At 53.3% G+C, this 15,693-nt stretch overlaps 2 protein-coding genes across 2 annotated transcripts; one reads left to right on the top strand and one right to left on the bottom strand.

The window, feature by feature from the left end:
* The first annotated feature begins 1,037 nt into the window (after positions 1-1,037).
* Positions 1,038-2,009, top strand: LOC113993249 (olfactory receptor 14J1-like). The gene has a single exon (XM_027731220.2). It carries the CDS (start codon positions 1,038-1,040, stop codon positions 2,007-2,009), a length of 972 nt encoding a protein of 323 aa, XP_027587021.2.
* A 9,698-nt stretch (positions 2,010-11,707) lies between these two features.
* LOC113993251 (olfactory receptor 14J1-like) lies at positions 11,708-12,682 on the bottom strand. Its single transcript, XM_027731223.2, has one exon. It carries the CDS (start codon positions 12,680-12,682, stop codon positions 11,708-11,710), a length of 975 nt encoding a protein of 324 aa, XP_027587024.2.
* Positions 12,683-15,693: the final 3,011 nt, after the last annotated feature.

Raw genomic sequence — 15,693 nt, forward strand, 5'->3', positions numbered from 1 at the left:
TTCCATGTCTTGGTGTTTGCAGGGTCAGACCTGCTCACAGCTCCACACCACTACACCATATGGAATGGAGAATGTTTTGCAAAGCTCACAAAAGACAGGGGCTACAGGAAAGGAATTAGTCCTGAGGTGTGTTTCCAGCTTAGGCATTGTAGCAGAGACATTGTTCTCTCAGGTCAGGAGGCTGCACTGAAATTCAAACTCTTTTACTCTCAGAGGTGAATATTTCAGGCAGGATCAGAAATGAGCACAGGATCCTGGGCAGTGCTGAGCCTTCCCTTGGGGGTGGGCACTCTCCTGTCCCAGCCCTTGGCTTCCCTGCGGGAGGGCTCCTGTCCTGCTCTGTCCAGCACAGCTGCACCTCTGGGCTGGCACAGGGGACACTTCCCAGAGCTGCCCTTTCAAGTAGCACTGCCCTGCTCTCAGCACAGATCTTGGTGGGGTTTTTAAAGATGAATCTGTGTGTGAAGTCATCTTCAAGGCAGCCCAAGGGACAGTGCAGGGTAGATGGGAAACAGGCTGAGAGGCACTGCAGCTCTCCTGGCTCTGCAATAAGCAACGGAGAGCTCAGCCCTTCTGCCTGTCCTGGCTCAACACTCTTCAGATTTCTAGTCAGAAATATTTGCCCATAAAAAAACACACCTCGGGGGTTATGATTGTAACCAAAATACCCAGTCAAAATTATTTTAAGGATAAACTGTGCCTCTCTTCTGCAGCTTAAATTGCTCCAAGAAAACACTAAAGGAACTGAGCTTTTCCATCAAAGCTGGGTTCCATGTGACATCCCCTGTGATCATGAGAGCTGTCCCAAACCAGCTCCGTGTCTGCACTGCAGCAGAGCAAAATCTGAGTCCTTGGCAGCACATGGGCAGAGCTCCTGCTCCTCACAGCACCCTCAGAGAGCACAAACCAGGGAAAAGAAATGCCTTGACTTGGAGGGGATTTCCCTGAAAACTGCACTGGCTTTGCTGAGAGGGGGCTGCTTTAATTGTTCCCTGTGCTTTCCTTTTCTGAACAGACCCTGTCCTAAGGAACAGCAAATGTCCAACAGCAGCTCCCTCACCCAGTTCCTCCTCCTGGCATTGGCAGACAGGCGGGAGCTGCAGCTCCTGCACTTCTGGCTCTTCCTGGCCATCTCCCTGGCTGCCCTCCTGGCCAACGGCCTCATCCTCAGCGCCGTAGCCTGCGACCACCACCTGCACACCCCCATGGGCTTCTTCCTGCTCAACCTCTCCCTCACAGACCTGGGCTGCATCTGCACCACTGTCCCCAAAGCCATGCACAATTCCCTCTGGGGCACCACAACCATCTCCTACATGGGATGTGCTGCACAACTCTTTTTCTTTTATTTCTTCATCTTAGCAGAGTATTCCCTCCTCACCATCATGTGCTACGACCGCTACGTTGCCATCTGCAAACCCCTGCACTACGGGACCCTCCTCGGCAGCAGAGCTTGTGCCCACATGGCAGCAGCTGCCTGGGCCACTGGCTTTCTCAATGCTCTGCTGCACACAGCCAATACATTTTCCCTGCCCCTGTGCCAGGGCAATGCCCTGGGCCAGTTCTTCTGTGAAGTTCCACACATCCTCAAGCTCTCCTGCTCACACTCAGGCTACCTCAGGGAAATTGGCTTTCTTGTGGTTACTGCCAGTTTAGCATTTGGTTGTTTTGTTTTCATTGTTTTCTCCTATGTGCAGATCTTCAGGGCTGTGCTGAGGATCCCCTCTCAGCAGGGACGGCACAAAGCCTTTTCCACGTGCCTCCCTCACCTGGCCGTGGTCTCCCTGTTCCTCAGCACTGCCACATTTGCCCACCTGAAGCCCCCCTCCATCTCCTCCCCATCTCTGGACCTGGTGGTGTCAGTTCTGTACTCGGTGGTTCCTCCAGCACTGAACCCCCTCATCTACAGCCTGAGGAACCAGGAGCTCAAGGATGCCCTCAGGAAACTCATGACTGGGTGTTTTTCAGAAGTAATAAACTCTCCTTCTTCTGCATGTTATGGACCTCATTAAAGACCAATCCTGTTGTGGACTTCACTAAAGGCCCACCATATCTTCTCTATTTTTTGCTTCTGGTAGGGGTGTTATTTTTGTGAAAATTTGTTCACACAAAAAAATTGTTACATGTATAAATATCTATATATAAACATATATATATATTTCTATGTACATATAAACACCATTTTCAATTCAGTGTTTGCCTTTCTAGCCAGGCCCAGAGGCTGTACAAATTGGCAATTGTACTCACTGACTGCTTAAACCAAATAAAGAACTCTGCCTTGACTTGTTTGCCTGACATCTTTTCTCTCTGACTTCTCTGCAGCTGCAGGGTCGGTGCCTCTGTGCAGAGCTGGGCCACAAGAGTCCCAGCAGAGCAGCACTGCCAGGAAGCAGCAGCCCTTCTCCTCCATGGCCTCCTCTCCCTTCCCTTCCACACTGTCCTGCAGAGCCCTGTGTTGGTGGAGGCCTCAGTGCTCTGGCAGTCGGTGCCAGTCCTGCTGCAGGACTGTCCAGGGACTGCAGGCAGGGACAGCCACGGGCACTGCTGGCACAGAGCTGACCTCTGCAGCAGCACTGCCATCCTGCAGGGGCATCTCCTCAGGCCAGGGCCTCAAAGCTTCCATCTGCTTTCCACTTTGCTCTCCAGGATGTGCCCAACACAACGCCCTGCAGAGGAAACCAGCAGTGACCAGCACAAGGGGGGGAGTGCTCAGGGTGGGGGCACCCAGCAGTGCCCTGGCACAGCCAGCGCCGCTCCCAGCACTGGCCTCTCACCCCAGGCCATTGGGCTTGTTCTTCCCTCCAAGGAGGGACAGCAAATGACCAGCTCAGGAGTCCATGTTTGCCCTGCATGGACAAGACATGCCCCTGTGTCACGGCTTGGGGCTGGGGGGTGGAAGGCTCAGACAAAGTTGATGGCAGAAGCCGTCTCGCTGAGCTACGAGGTGCAGAAAGGACCCCCTTGCTTTCCAAATTCCTTCTCAGAGAGGAGCCTGGCTGTGGCTGGATCCAGTCTCAGGCTCTGATTTTGGTTTAGATTGAAGGAATTATGGAGGTGTGATTCAATCACTTTGTCCTGAAGGTTTTAGTGATGGCAAATCAGAAATATTTCTATAAAATGAATTATTTATTATGACAAATGAACAGAAAATTTTCCAGACAAGTGAACAGACAAAAGACCTCAATCAGAATTATTTACTACACAGTATAAAAGCAAAAAACTCCTAGCAGTATAGTCTAAGATAGGACAGTGCAGTCTATCAAAGTCATTCTATTAAAGCAATTGGATCAAAGCCAGCAAAAAGAAACAATCCTGAAGCAGAGATTGAGGTAACTCACCCCACAAGGACAGGGGGTAGTTCTCTCTCTTTCACTTAACCCCTGGGCAGTGACCATGAAGAGCTGTCCCTGCTTCATGGCAGAAGCTCCACGCATTTCAAGGAAGTCTGGGGAAGAATCTGCCACGTGAAAGTTGGACGGGGCTTTTATAGTTATCAAGGGTTTGACTGCCAGACATATTTGCAGGCCAGGGAGCAGCTTCTCTGTAAAATCCTGCTTCAAGAAAGCAGGATGTGTGTTTGAAGTTTCAGGAAGCATTTGGGGTTTAGCATAATTCAACATTAAAAACAGCACTTTGACACCAGCAGTAACTCACCACAGAGAGCTTGCATTGTTTGCATTCTCTGACCATTTTTTAGGTATTATCCTGCCAGAAATGGCCCCTTGATTCCCTAAGGTTCCAAAAACTCTCAGAGTTCTTTTGGTTCCATGAGGCCCCGCAGTGTCACAGTGGCTCCTTGATTCCAGGATGTTCCAGAATATCCCAGGGTTCCCTTGGCTCCAAGAGGCTCCCCAGTGTCCCACCGGCCCCTGGATTCCAGGAGGCCCTGCAGTGTCCCAATGGCCACTCGGTTCCAGGAGCTCCTGTTGCGGTTGAGCTCAGTTTCCCCATCCCCTGCTGTGCTCCGATGCCGTGAGAACTGCAGAGAAGCGAGCTGAGAACACGGCGGGCCCTGGTCCTCTTTGGTCCCCGGGGCTGCCCCGAGAGGGAGTCCCCGGCCCTGCCCCCGGAGCCGCCGCGCCGTCCCCTGAGCGCCGCTGAGGCGGCAGCGCTGGAGCGGGGCCGTGTCTGCCCGGAGCCTCCGCTGCCACGAGGCCGCCGCCGCTGCCGCTTTTGGCCCGCGCTGCCCCGCAGCCGCCCGGGACCGGCTTCCCAACACTGCCGGCGCCCGCGAGCGGAGCCGGCGCTCCTGCAGCGCCTCGGAGTCGCTGCTCCGCCGCCACAGCGGCTGCCGCCGGCGTCTGTGCCCGGAGCCGCCGCTCCCACGGGGCTGCCGCACTCACCGCCGGGGTTGCCGCTCGCGCAGCCGCCGCTCTGCCCCGGCTGCACCGGGACCCGGCACCGCCTCGGGCCTGCGCTGCCGCCTCAGCGGCCACAGGGACACAGGGATGGGGGACCTTTGCTCTGACACTGATGGGGCCTGCCTTTGTTCTGCTGGGGTCTGGGCTTTAGGAAAGTTGCTGTTCATTTTCGTGCTCCGCTGGAACACCTCCTGAATTCCAAAGGTTTCCTAATCCAGGGGGAGGGGTTTCTGTGGCATCGGAGGTGCCGCCCCTCGGGACACATTGTCAATAAACCATCCAGCTGACTGGGATGGGTTGGCTTGTGATCAGTCAATGCTTTGCGGAATGCTCTATTCTGGTTCAATGTTGCCCTAGAACCTTTTGCCAAGCTTCCTTTTTTTCTAAAGTTTGCCATTAAAAGTGTGTTTTTTGACCACTTGAGAAAACGTGTGCAGTGTCTTCTCCCTTGTGATCTCTCTCAAGGTATTAAAAGAACTGAAGGTCCTTTTCAAATCTGTGGTTGGCAGAATATTTTTCAAAGTAAAACCCCTTTGCTGAGCTCGTAGCTCAAACCTGGGGTCTTACAGTCACCATCCCTGGAAGTGTTCAAAAAACATGGAGCTGTGGCACTTGGGGACATGGTTCAGTGGTGACAATGCCAGTGTTGGGTTAACGGTTGCACTCCATGATCTCAGAGGTCTTTTCCAACCTTAACAATTGTATGATTCTGTGGTGGCTTAACCACTTCCCTGGACATTCTGTTCCAATGCTTGATAACCCTTAGTCATCCCTTTGATGCTGCAACCAAGGAACAGACCAGTGATTTTCACAGTGTTCCTGGATCACAGGAATCCAAAACCAAGGACGTTTTCCTCAGCACCTTGTCCTTCCTGCAGATCAGAGTCACCTGAAGCCTCCAGGCCCCCCACGGTGGCAGAGACCCCCCAGGCAGCAAAGCCCTTTAGCTCCTTTAGGTCTGGAGGTTCTTTGCAGCAGCTCTGTAGCAGAGCTGCCAGATGGGCCATCAAAGGGGATGCTCAGCTGGGTCTGAAACCTGGGTGATCCTTGTCAGCCTTGGCTCCAGTAGAATGATGGAAGAGTTTTGGTAGGAAGGGACCTTTGAAGTTCTTCTATTCCAACTCCCCTGTAATGAGCAAGGCCCTGTTCACTTACATCAGGTTGCTCAGAGCTCCATCCAACCTGACCTTGAATGTTTCCAGGGATGAGGCATCACCTCTCTGGGCAACCTGTGCCAGTGTTTCACCGCCCTCAGTGAAAAAAATTCTTGGTTATATCAACTTCAAAACTGCCTTTTTTTAATTGAAAACTATTTGTCCTATCACACCATATCTAGGGCCTACAAAAAGTTTGTCCCCATCTTTCTTAGAAGCCTCTGTGGTGGTGCATCCTCCCCCCATTCTCCTCAGGCCTGGTCAAGGATCTCAGGAGCTCCTGACAAGCCTTGACCAAACCAGCTGAGCAATGAAGAGCCCCTGGACTGGACCAGGGCTGTGGGGAAGTGTCCCTGGACTGGACCAGGTGCTCCTGGATGATACAGGTGGGAACAATCTGGAGTGGAACAGTTTGGGAACACAGGATAATCAGTCATCCCATGAAAGCCTTGGAACATTCCCTGCCTGAATTGTAGCCCAAATGGAACAGTTTGGATACAATTCCCAAATAGTTTGGAAACTCCAGTCATTCCTGACCCCAGGATGGCAATTCAGCAGAGAACTAAAGCCAGTCCCCTTGTGAGCCCACACCCAGCGGGGCTGAGGGAGGCCCTGGCAGCTCCCCAGCACCTCCCTCTCAGTGGGACACCTCTGGCAGCCTCTCCCAGCTCGGGAACCCTCCAGTTTGCAACACTCCAAAGAGCGGCGCTGATGCCCAGGACAATTCTGATCCCCCTCCACAAACACTCCTCCAGCTGGGACCCTTGTCTGGTGGGAAACACAAAGGGATTGGTGGGAGTGTTTCCCTGACAACAGGAGAATTTGGGAGAGGGACCTTTCCACACCCAGCTCTTGATGTGTGCACACATCTCTGCCTGGGTGTGGCTGTGAATTGACTGTGGTGGGAATGTTGTTGTTGTGAATCTCTAATTCAGTCACTGTTAAAATTGTAGGAAATGCTTTTGAACCACTTGATAACAGTTAAACAGGTCAATAATTAAATGCTACTAATCTCTTTTGCCCCCTTGTCTTTTGATCCAAATCCTTTGTGCCCTGATCCTCTTGCATCCCAAGGCTCTGTGTAAATAATTCCCTTTCATTAAAAAAAAAAAAATATATTTTTTGTGACTTCCACTTTAAATCTTCCTCCTTAGCTAAACTACAAAACAACTCCGATTGCTAAAGTACAAAAAAACTCTAATTAGCTGTAGAAGACTTTAAGACTTGAAGACAATCAAAGGATAGGGAAATAATTTGTTTTTCAGTATTTTAAAATAATTTGTTTTTCAGTATTTTAATGGGGCCCACAGTGTGTTTGGAGCTGCATCAGCTGTCAGTCCAAGATGGGCCATGTCAGAACTGGTGAGGTTGGGGGGTGAGGAGCAAGGATGATCATCCAGGGTCAGTGTGGATCTCCTGAGGAGACACTCAGCATCAAGATCACTTGGAGAACACCTCTATCACCTTTGCTCTGAACTACAAAATAACCATAATTAAAAAAAAAAAAGTACAAATTTTGAAGACTTATTTTGAAATTGCCTTGAAGACAATTAAAGGAAGACAAAGAGATCCTGAGGGATTTCTGCATTTTAATGAGCCCCACGGTGTGTTTAGAGATGAGTCCACCGTCCTCATGTACTGAGAGAAGACTGAAGCAGCTGCTGAAGAAGTGAGAAGCCAAACTGCAAGTGCCTTGAAGCATTGCTGGGCCCCACTGAGGGCAGGCACTGCCAAAGCCTCCCCAGGGACTCCTTGGAGCAGCTCCTTGGAGGCCAGGAGTGCAGGCAGACAAAGGCTCTGGGCAGGCCCCTGCAATGCTGAGCAAAGCCTGCCTTGGTTTTGTGGAGCACAAAGGCCAAGGGCTGAGCCCCAGGCCCTGGCCCAGCAGATCCTGTCCCTCCCGGCTGGCTCAGGGCTGTTTGGGGGGCACTGGGATGGGAGGGGGAGGAACAACAAAGGCCCAAAACTGGGCAACCCCTGCCAGGCTCTGAGGGAGGGGCGAGGCAGAACCCAAGGGCAGAACCTGCCAGGAAAGTGGCTTGTGGTGGCCTGAGTGGCAGAGGCAGCTGCCAGAGGCAAGGGGACAAAGGCCTGGGTGCCTTTGGGCCTTGCAGCCCTGCCAGAGCCCTTGGCCATCTCTCCTGCAGGCTGTCCTGCCCTGGCCCTGCTGCTGCTCTGGCCTTGCAGGCTGCACACACCCCTCCTGCTTTCCCACCCCCGCCCAGCAGCATTTCTAGACCCTCCCTGATGGCTCTGCACCAGCTCTGGCTGTTGCCATGGGCACTTGGCCTTCTGAACTTGGATCCTGAGCCCCTGTGCCACAGGACATCCCTGCCAGAGCCCAGGCCCTTCTCCTGGGGGTCACTGCAGAGCTGAGCAGATCCAGGTCACCTCCCATTCCTCTGCCAACCCCCTGGGCCTGCTCGGGGCCCTCCAGGTCCTTGCCCTGCTCCCAAGGGCTGTGGGGGTGCTGAATGGTCAGGGCTTGGGGTTTAGAGCTCAGGGTGGGGATTAGGCAGAACTTTGGGAGGTTTGTTGTTCTGCTGGCAGTGTCTGGTTCATGATTAGGGGAAGAGCTTTTTGGGCTGGGTCAGGATTAAAGCTTGGTTTTTCCTACTGGTAATACAGGTTTGGGCATGGGATGGGCATTAGAGTACCAATAAGAGTGTGGAGTTCTGGGTTTGGGCTTTTTCTGGCTTGGAATTAGAGCAGTGGATTCCTTTCAATGGGAGGGGCACCACTTTTGGGTACTGTTGGGGCTTGAGGTTACAAAGTGCATAAAGGTCCATCAGGAGTGTTTGCACAGTCAGTGTTTCAGCACCCTCAGCATTCCCTGAACCTGTTTTTACCTCATCAAAATCTTTCCTTTCTGTTGGCCAAGCCCCTCTTTCCTTCCCCAATTATTTTATCCCTTTTGTCCCAGTTCCTCCCAACCTCCTCAGAACTTCCATCAGGATGGGCTCAGCTGTGTGATGATGCTCTGCAACCTCCTGGAGTCAAGGAGCCACTGTGGAACTGCAGAACCTCATGGAATTACGGGGCCATTGTGACCCTGGGGAAAGCCATGGAATGAAGAGGCCACTGGGACACTGCAGGGCCCCATGGAGCCAAAGGAACCCAGAGACAGTGGGCAACCTCCTGGAATCAAGGGGCCACTGTGACACTGCAGGAACCCATGGAATCAGGAGGCCATTGTGGCACTGCAGGGCCTCTTGGAAACAAAGAAACCCTGGGACACTGTGGAACTTCATGGAATCAAGAGGCCATTGTGACACTGGGGAACCTCATGGAACAAAAGGAATCCAGGGACACTGTGGAACTTCATGGAATCAGGAGGCAGTTGTGACACTACAGAGCCTTATGGATCCAAGAGAACACATGGAAACTGTGGAATCTCATGGAACCAAGAGACTGGTGGGGCCTCATGGTGATATAGGGGGCTAGGCCCAAAGAGTTAACTGAGATTTGGGTCTGCAAACAAGTTGATTTGGGCCTGCAAACAAGTTACCAATATTCAAAACGATCTGTACCCGTTCTGTTCTACTTACTGGACCAAAAGCTTAAGAGAATAGTACAAGAACATGTAATAGACTTAGAAGCAATAAATTAGAAGTATAACAGGATCAGGTAGACATTTGAATAAGAGAAATAGGCCTGGAGCCAGGGCCTTTTCCAAGCTTCATTGAGCGGGTCAAGAACAATGGAAAGGAAGAAGGGTCAAGCTGAGGAAGATGAGTTAGAGACCCCTGCCCTATGGATGAAGACTGGAACTACCCCTCGAAATGGGGTGCCAAGAAAAGCACCACCCTGAGCTCCGCCTATACTCCGCCTATTTTTAATATGTATTGATAGATGTTGTAATCGTTTGAATATGCATTTAATCACATCTGAAAATTGTATAAAAGTGCTGATTTTCTGAGGAGCCAGTGAGCAAGTTTGTCCAGCACGAGCTGGCTTACTCCCAACGTTGAATAAACAAATACCTTGCTGCTTAAAGATAAAAAAGTCTCTGAGCAGTTTGTCAGACCGATTTTTCAGATTCAATGGAACAAAAGGAACCCTGAGACATTTTGGAAGCTCATGGAACAAAACGTCCATTGTGGCACTGCAGGGCCCCATGGAAACGAAGGAACACAGGGACACTGAAATGTGGTGGAACCAAGGGGCCATTTTTACATGTGGGGCCTCATGGAAGAAAAGGAATCCTGAGACATTTTGGAAGCTCATGGAACCAGGGGGCCATTCTGACCCTGAGGAACCTCATGGACTCAAGGGGACACTGTGACACTGCAGGGCCTCCTGGCACCAAAGGAACCCTGAAACATTTCAGAACCTCCTGGAACCAAGGGGCCACTGTGCCTGCCCAGAACTCCATGGAATCAAGCAGAGCCGCTGCCTCCCCCCCGCCGCCGCACGGACTGGAGTCGCCGGCTCTGCCCCGCTTGGACACCTCTGGGGTCAGCGTGTCATGGTGTCACTGCAGGGGAGTTCCAGCCCTGGAGCAAGGTCACAGAAGAAGTGACCCAGTACATGAGGGTCACAACGAGTGTCTGCGACAAGCAGGAAATTGTGACTGTAGATGACAGAAAGGCCCTGAGCCAGGGTGCAGCTCTGCTGGAGACAACCCTTCCAGCCCATGGTTCTTGCAGAGAGCAGGGATGGCAAACAGCCCAGTGCTGGTCATGGGATGGGGCCACAGCAGGAAACACTCTGCACATGCCAAAGGTGCAGGAAATGGCAGTGACAGTGCTGGGAGCAGAGGCTGTGCTGTCCCCAGTCAGGGGTCACTCAGGGTGGTGGAGCTGTAGCAGGTTTCCAAATTTTTTCTCCAGCAGCCCCATGATAAGTCTGTTCCCATACACAATCATGAAGCAGGTTACAAGAGAGAAGAAAAAAAGATTTTTTCTGAAGTCTGAGGACATGACCCATTCCCATGAGGGATAACTCCATTGATGAGGTCTGACTTTCAATTTTCTATCAAAATATTTAGCTCTTCATATCCCCTCTCCCCTGCTTGGACTCCTGTGAGTGAGAGCATTTTTCTCTGTTTGGTGCTCACTGAAGCTGTGCAGGCAGCTCAGAGGGTGACCCATGGAGCTGTAGGTGCCTCTGGCTGTATCCCAGTGCCCAGCTGTGCTCTGGGCTTTGGGAAAGGGCAGAAGTGCCTCTGCTGGAGGGCAGTGCTGCTCCTGCCTGCAGAGCCCTTCCTGCCTGCCCAGGGGCAATGCTGCCCAGCCGGGCTGCTTTCCTGCTGGGCAGGGAAAGGGACAGGCCAGAAGGCAGGGCAGGGATGGAGCAGACATGCTAAAGTGTCCTCAGTACAAAGCAAATGTTCACTTCTGACCTGGTCCCTTGATGTCCCTCCACGGAGGGACAACCAACCTCCTGCAGGTGGGGTGAGAGGCCAGGGCTGGGAATGGGGGTGGCAGGGGCTGCTCTGTGACAGTGGCCCTGGGGCACCTTCCCAGGCTGTCCCTGGAACAAAGACACAGCCCAGCCCCTGCTCTGCTGCTCCCTCGGGTCTGTGCCAGGAGCTCTGGCTGTGCCAGGACACTGCTGTGTGCTCCCACCCTGCACACCCCCACTCTCAGCTGGGCACTGGCATTTGCTTTGCCAGGGCATTCCTGGGGCACATTGCTGACAGGGACTGTGGAGGAAGAGCCTGAAGCCTTCCTGCCCTGCCCTCAGGAGATGCCCTTGGCTGATGCAGGTGCTGGTGTGGAGCCCAGTTCTGTGCCAGCAGTGCCAGGGCCTGTCCCTGCCTGTGATCCCAGCACAGACACACAGCAGGACTGTGCCCAAGCTGCCAGAGCACTCAGGCCTTGCACCCACAGCAGGGCTGGGAAGGACAGTGTGGAGATGGAAAGAGCAGATGTGGAAGGAGCAAGTGCCCTTGTCCCTGGCTGTGCTGCTGTGCTGGGAGTCTCTTCCCTCCAGCTCTGCTCACAGACACTGCCCCTGCAACTCCAGAGAAGGGCTGAGGAAGCATCTTGGACATTCAGGTCAGGGCAGGGAACTTTATTCTACATAAATGTACAGAGAACAAGCCTTTTGAAAGCCCTTGGATTAGAGAAGGATGGTAGATATTGATGTAGAAATTTATGAGCAATGCCATTGATTTGTGGATAATATAAAAGTAGAAAAAGAATAAGAAAATGCACAAACGAAAAGAAGACTAAATAGGAGAAAAAAAGCTCAGATTGTAGTTACCTTCTGCATGCTCTGCAGAAGAAGACACACTTTATTATTGCCTCTAAATCCAGCCACCAGTTTCCTCAGGGCATCCTTGAGCTCCTGGTTCCTGAGGCTGTAGATGAGGGGGTTCAGTGCTGCAGGTACCACAGAGTAAAGAACTGATAGTGTCAGATCCAGGGATGGGGAGGAGATGGAGGGGGGCTTCAGGTGGGAAAACATGCCAGTGCTGAGGAACAGGGAGAGCACGGCCAGGTGAGGGAGGCACGTGGAAAAGGCTTTGTGCCGTCCCTGCTGAGAGGGGATCCTCAGCACAGCCCTGAAGATCTGCACATAGGAGAAAACAATGAAAATGAAACAACCAAACCCTAAACAGCAACTAACCACAAGAAGCCAAACTTCCCTGAGGTGGGAGTCTGAGCAGGAGAGTTTGAGCATGTGTGGGATTTCACAGAACTGGCCCAGGGCATTGCCCTGGCACAGGGGCAGGGAAAATGTATTGGCTGTGTGCAGCAGAGCATTGAGAAAGCCAGTGGCCCAGGCAGCTGCTGCCATGTGGGCACAAGCTCTGCTGCCCAGGAGGGTCCCGTAGTGCAGGGGTTTGCAGATGGCAACGTAGCGGTCGTAGCACATGATGGTGAGGAGGGAAAATTCTGCTGACATGAAGAAATAAAAGAAAAAGAGCTGTGCAGCACATCCCATGTAGGAGATGGTTGTGGTGTTCTGGAGGGAATTGTGCATGGCTTTGGGGACAGTGGTGCAGATGCAGCCCAGGTCTGTGAGGGAGAGGTTGAGCAGGAAGAAGCCCATGGGGGTGTGCAGGTGGTGGTCGCAGGCTACGGCGCTGAGGATGAGGCCGTTGGCCAGGAGGGCAGCCAGGGAGATGGCCAGGAAGAGCCAGAAGTGCAGGAGCTGCAGCTCCCGCCTGTCTGCCAATGCCAGGAGGAGGAACTGGGCCATGGAGCTGCTGTTGGACATTTGTTGCCTGTAGATGTGGGGCACTGTTCAAGGAGGAAATAACAGTGACAAGTTAGGGAAGAACATTCTAAGAAAAATCAAATCCACTTTCCAACACCCCTCTCACTGCTCCACTGGTTTTCATTTTCTAGGAGTCTCTCCTTCAGCTCCATGGCTGGAGCCCTGGTTGGGGCTCACTATATCTCTCATGAGGAGTGTTCCTGGGTGTCAGAACCCCTCAGCACGTCTGATGCACTCAGGGAGAACAGAGCAGGTCCTACCAGGCAGGAAGATTGTCTGGGGCTTAGTGCAGAGTGAGGGGAGCTGGTCTGGCCCTCTCTCTTGTTCCCAACTGCCCTGGCTTTGCTCCTTCCTGAGATGGAGATTGATCACACTCCTAGTTTGGTCTGCAAAGTCACCAGACACTGTTGAGAGCAGAGGGATCCATCCCAGACCCCTCAAGGTCTCAGCCTGTCTCAAGGGCTCAGCACCCACTTGGAGCCAAGGACACCCGTGGCTCATCTCCCCAACCCAACAGCATCTCCTGGCATGGGCACAGCATCTCTGCCCCTCTCCACTGGGGCTTTCAGAGAACACAGCTGTGCTGGGAGGATGATTTGCATTCTCCAGGGCAGCTCCCAGCTTGGAAGGACACCTCAGAAAAGAGCCAAGTGTCCTAATGACGGGGTCTGATTGAGGGAAAAAGAGCTCCTTACCCAGGCCCACAGACTTCACTGCCCACAGCCCACAGGGCAGAGGACAATTGGAATGTCTCATTCCCAGGGACACCCCTGCCATAGGGGAATCCCAGGATGAGTGTTGGACTGTGTAGCTTGAACTGCCCTCCCCAGTGAGCCTGCCTGAGAGAAGGAGGGAACAACCTCAGGACCACGGGCAAGCTGAGAACCGAGGAAATGCACAGGGAGGGTCCAGCTGGGAGAGGCCAGGGCAGAGCCCACTGGGCACTCAGGGCAGCGTCACCCTGAGCCAGCTGTGCCACCTCCCAGACACCAACAGTGCCAGCAAGTTGTTCTCAGCCCTGGGCAGCTCCTCACAGTTCCCTCTGGAACTCAAACCACCAGGCATGTGGCTTGAGAGCTTGAGAGAAATCCCTCCTTGGACCTTCCCCTTGAAGTATCCCCTGGAAAATATCCTGGGGTGCTCTGGTTCTGTGAGCAGCCCTGACCCATGAAACTCTCACTCGATAGCAGAAGAAACCTGCCCTCCCTGCCAGGCTTTGCTCTTTCCACCCCCAGCCTCTGCCCAGCCCTGAGGGAGCTCCCCAGCCCGGCTGAGAGCTGCCCCTGGCAGTGGCAGAGCTCCTGCCCCGGCACAGCCCTGGGCTGCAGGACCCTGCTCTGCAGGACAGCTTGGGGCAGCCTGGGTGGCACAGCCCGGCTTCACAACCCCTCAGCCATCCCTGGGAGAAGGGAACCCTGCTGGGATGTGCCTGGGATGGTGCAGCAGGGAGTGGGATGTGCCAGCGTTAGGAGATCTTTGCACCAACTGCAGACACATTGCCCTTCATGCTGACTCACCGTGAGGGAGCCTGGAAAGATTCCTCCTGCAGTGGATCTTCCTCTGGACTTCCCTCCCAGCCCAGGCTGTGTGTAACCTCTCTCTGCCTTGCTTTTGTGCCCTGGGTGCTGCAGGCAGTGCCCTCAGCCCTGCTGGGCTGTGCAGAGGAGCTGCTCCTGGGCAGAGCTGTCTCTTTGAAGCTCTTCTTGCTTGCCAGGAGCTCCCTGTGTGCCAGGAGCCCGGCCCAGCTCAGCAGCACAGCAGCAGCCCCAGGCATTTCATGACCCTCAGGGGGTTTGATGCTGTTTACATGAGACTCAGTCCCTGAGAGGAAGTTCAAACAACTTTTCAACAAGTTAAAGTGAGATTGAAACATTGAAGTTTCTTGCAGTGCTAATGAGTCTCACTGAGGGACACAACTGAGAACGTGTCCCCAGGTTCCAGTTAGAGCAGAAAACTGCAGACAGTGATGCCAAGGATGGACAAGCAAGGGAAAGGTGGCTCTGATGCTGAAGAAACCTTGACTTGTTTCCTTAATCCAGAGGACCAAGCCCTGACCGCCAGACCCTGGGAAGGCAGATGCTGTCCCTGCCTCATTCCTCAGGGCTCTTCCTGGGGCACTGGGATGTGGGATGTGCAATGCCAAGGGCAGGCCCATGGGGTGGCACCTGCCAGGCTGCTGAGCAGGGACAAGGAGGCCATGAGGCCCCAGGGCTGCAAGGGGCACTCCCCTCCTCCTGGCCTCAGGGGCACAGACAGCAGCCATGGCCAAAGGCCTGCAGAAGGTGGCTCTGGCAGGGCCTTTCAGCTTCTCCCCCTCCCTGTCTCCTCTCCAGCCCAGGCTGTCCTACGGTGTCCATGCCCTGCCCCTTTCCCTGCAGGCTGTCGTCATCCCCCCGGCTGCCCCACCTGGCTGGCACCTTCCTGCACTGACATCTCTGCGTCCTCCCTGGCTCTTCCTGCACACACAAAGCCTTGGACTCATCCAGACTCCTCCTGGGTGATGTGTGGCAGCACAGCGCTTTCCATGGAGTGAAATTCCTTTTTCCTCATGTCCACTCGGGACCTCCCCAGCTGCACTTGGCATTAATTCTTTCTTTCTCATGCTGTTTCCTGCTATGACAAAAGGATCCACCATCTCTGAACCCCCCCTTCAAGCCCTCTCTGGCTACTCCTGCACTGTCCTCAGTCTCCACGCCATGGAGCCCAGAGCTCCTTAGTCCCTACAGAGTGGTCATGTGCTTGAGACCTCCAAATCTTTTCTTGGGAGATCTCTGGGTACTCTCCAAGGTGTTTGCAGATGAACACATGGTGCTCATGGTCTAAGGAAATCACAGGGATACTTTTTACCAAGGTCTGTAGTGGCAGAATAGGGGGCAATAACTTTGAACTGAAAGACTGGAGTCTTATATTGATAATAGGAAGAAATATTTAACAATGAGGGTGGCAAGAACTCAGACAGGTTCCCAGAAAACTGGATGTTCCATCCCTGGATTTGTCCAAGGTCAGGGACT

Source organism: Pipra filicauda, unplaced genomic scaffold, assembly GCF_003945595.2.
Source record: "Pipra filicauda isolate LSUMZ 115617 unplaced genomic scaffold, ASM394559v2 scaffold832_size114360_pilon, whole genome shotgun sequence".
NCBI classification, from domain to species: domain Eukaryota; kingdom Metazoa; phylum Chordata; class Aves; order Passeriformes; family Pipridae; genus Pipra; species Pipra filicauda.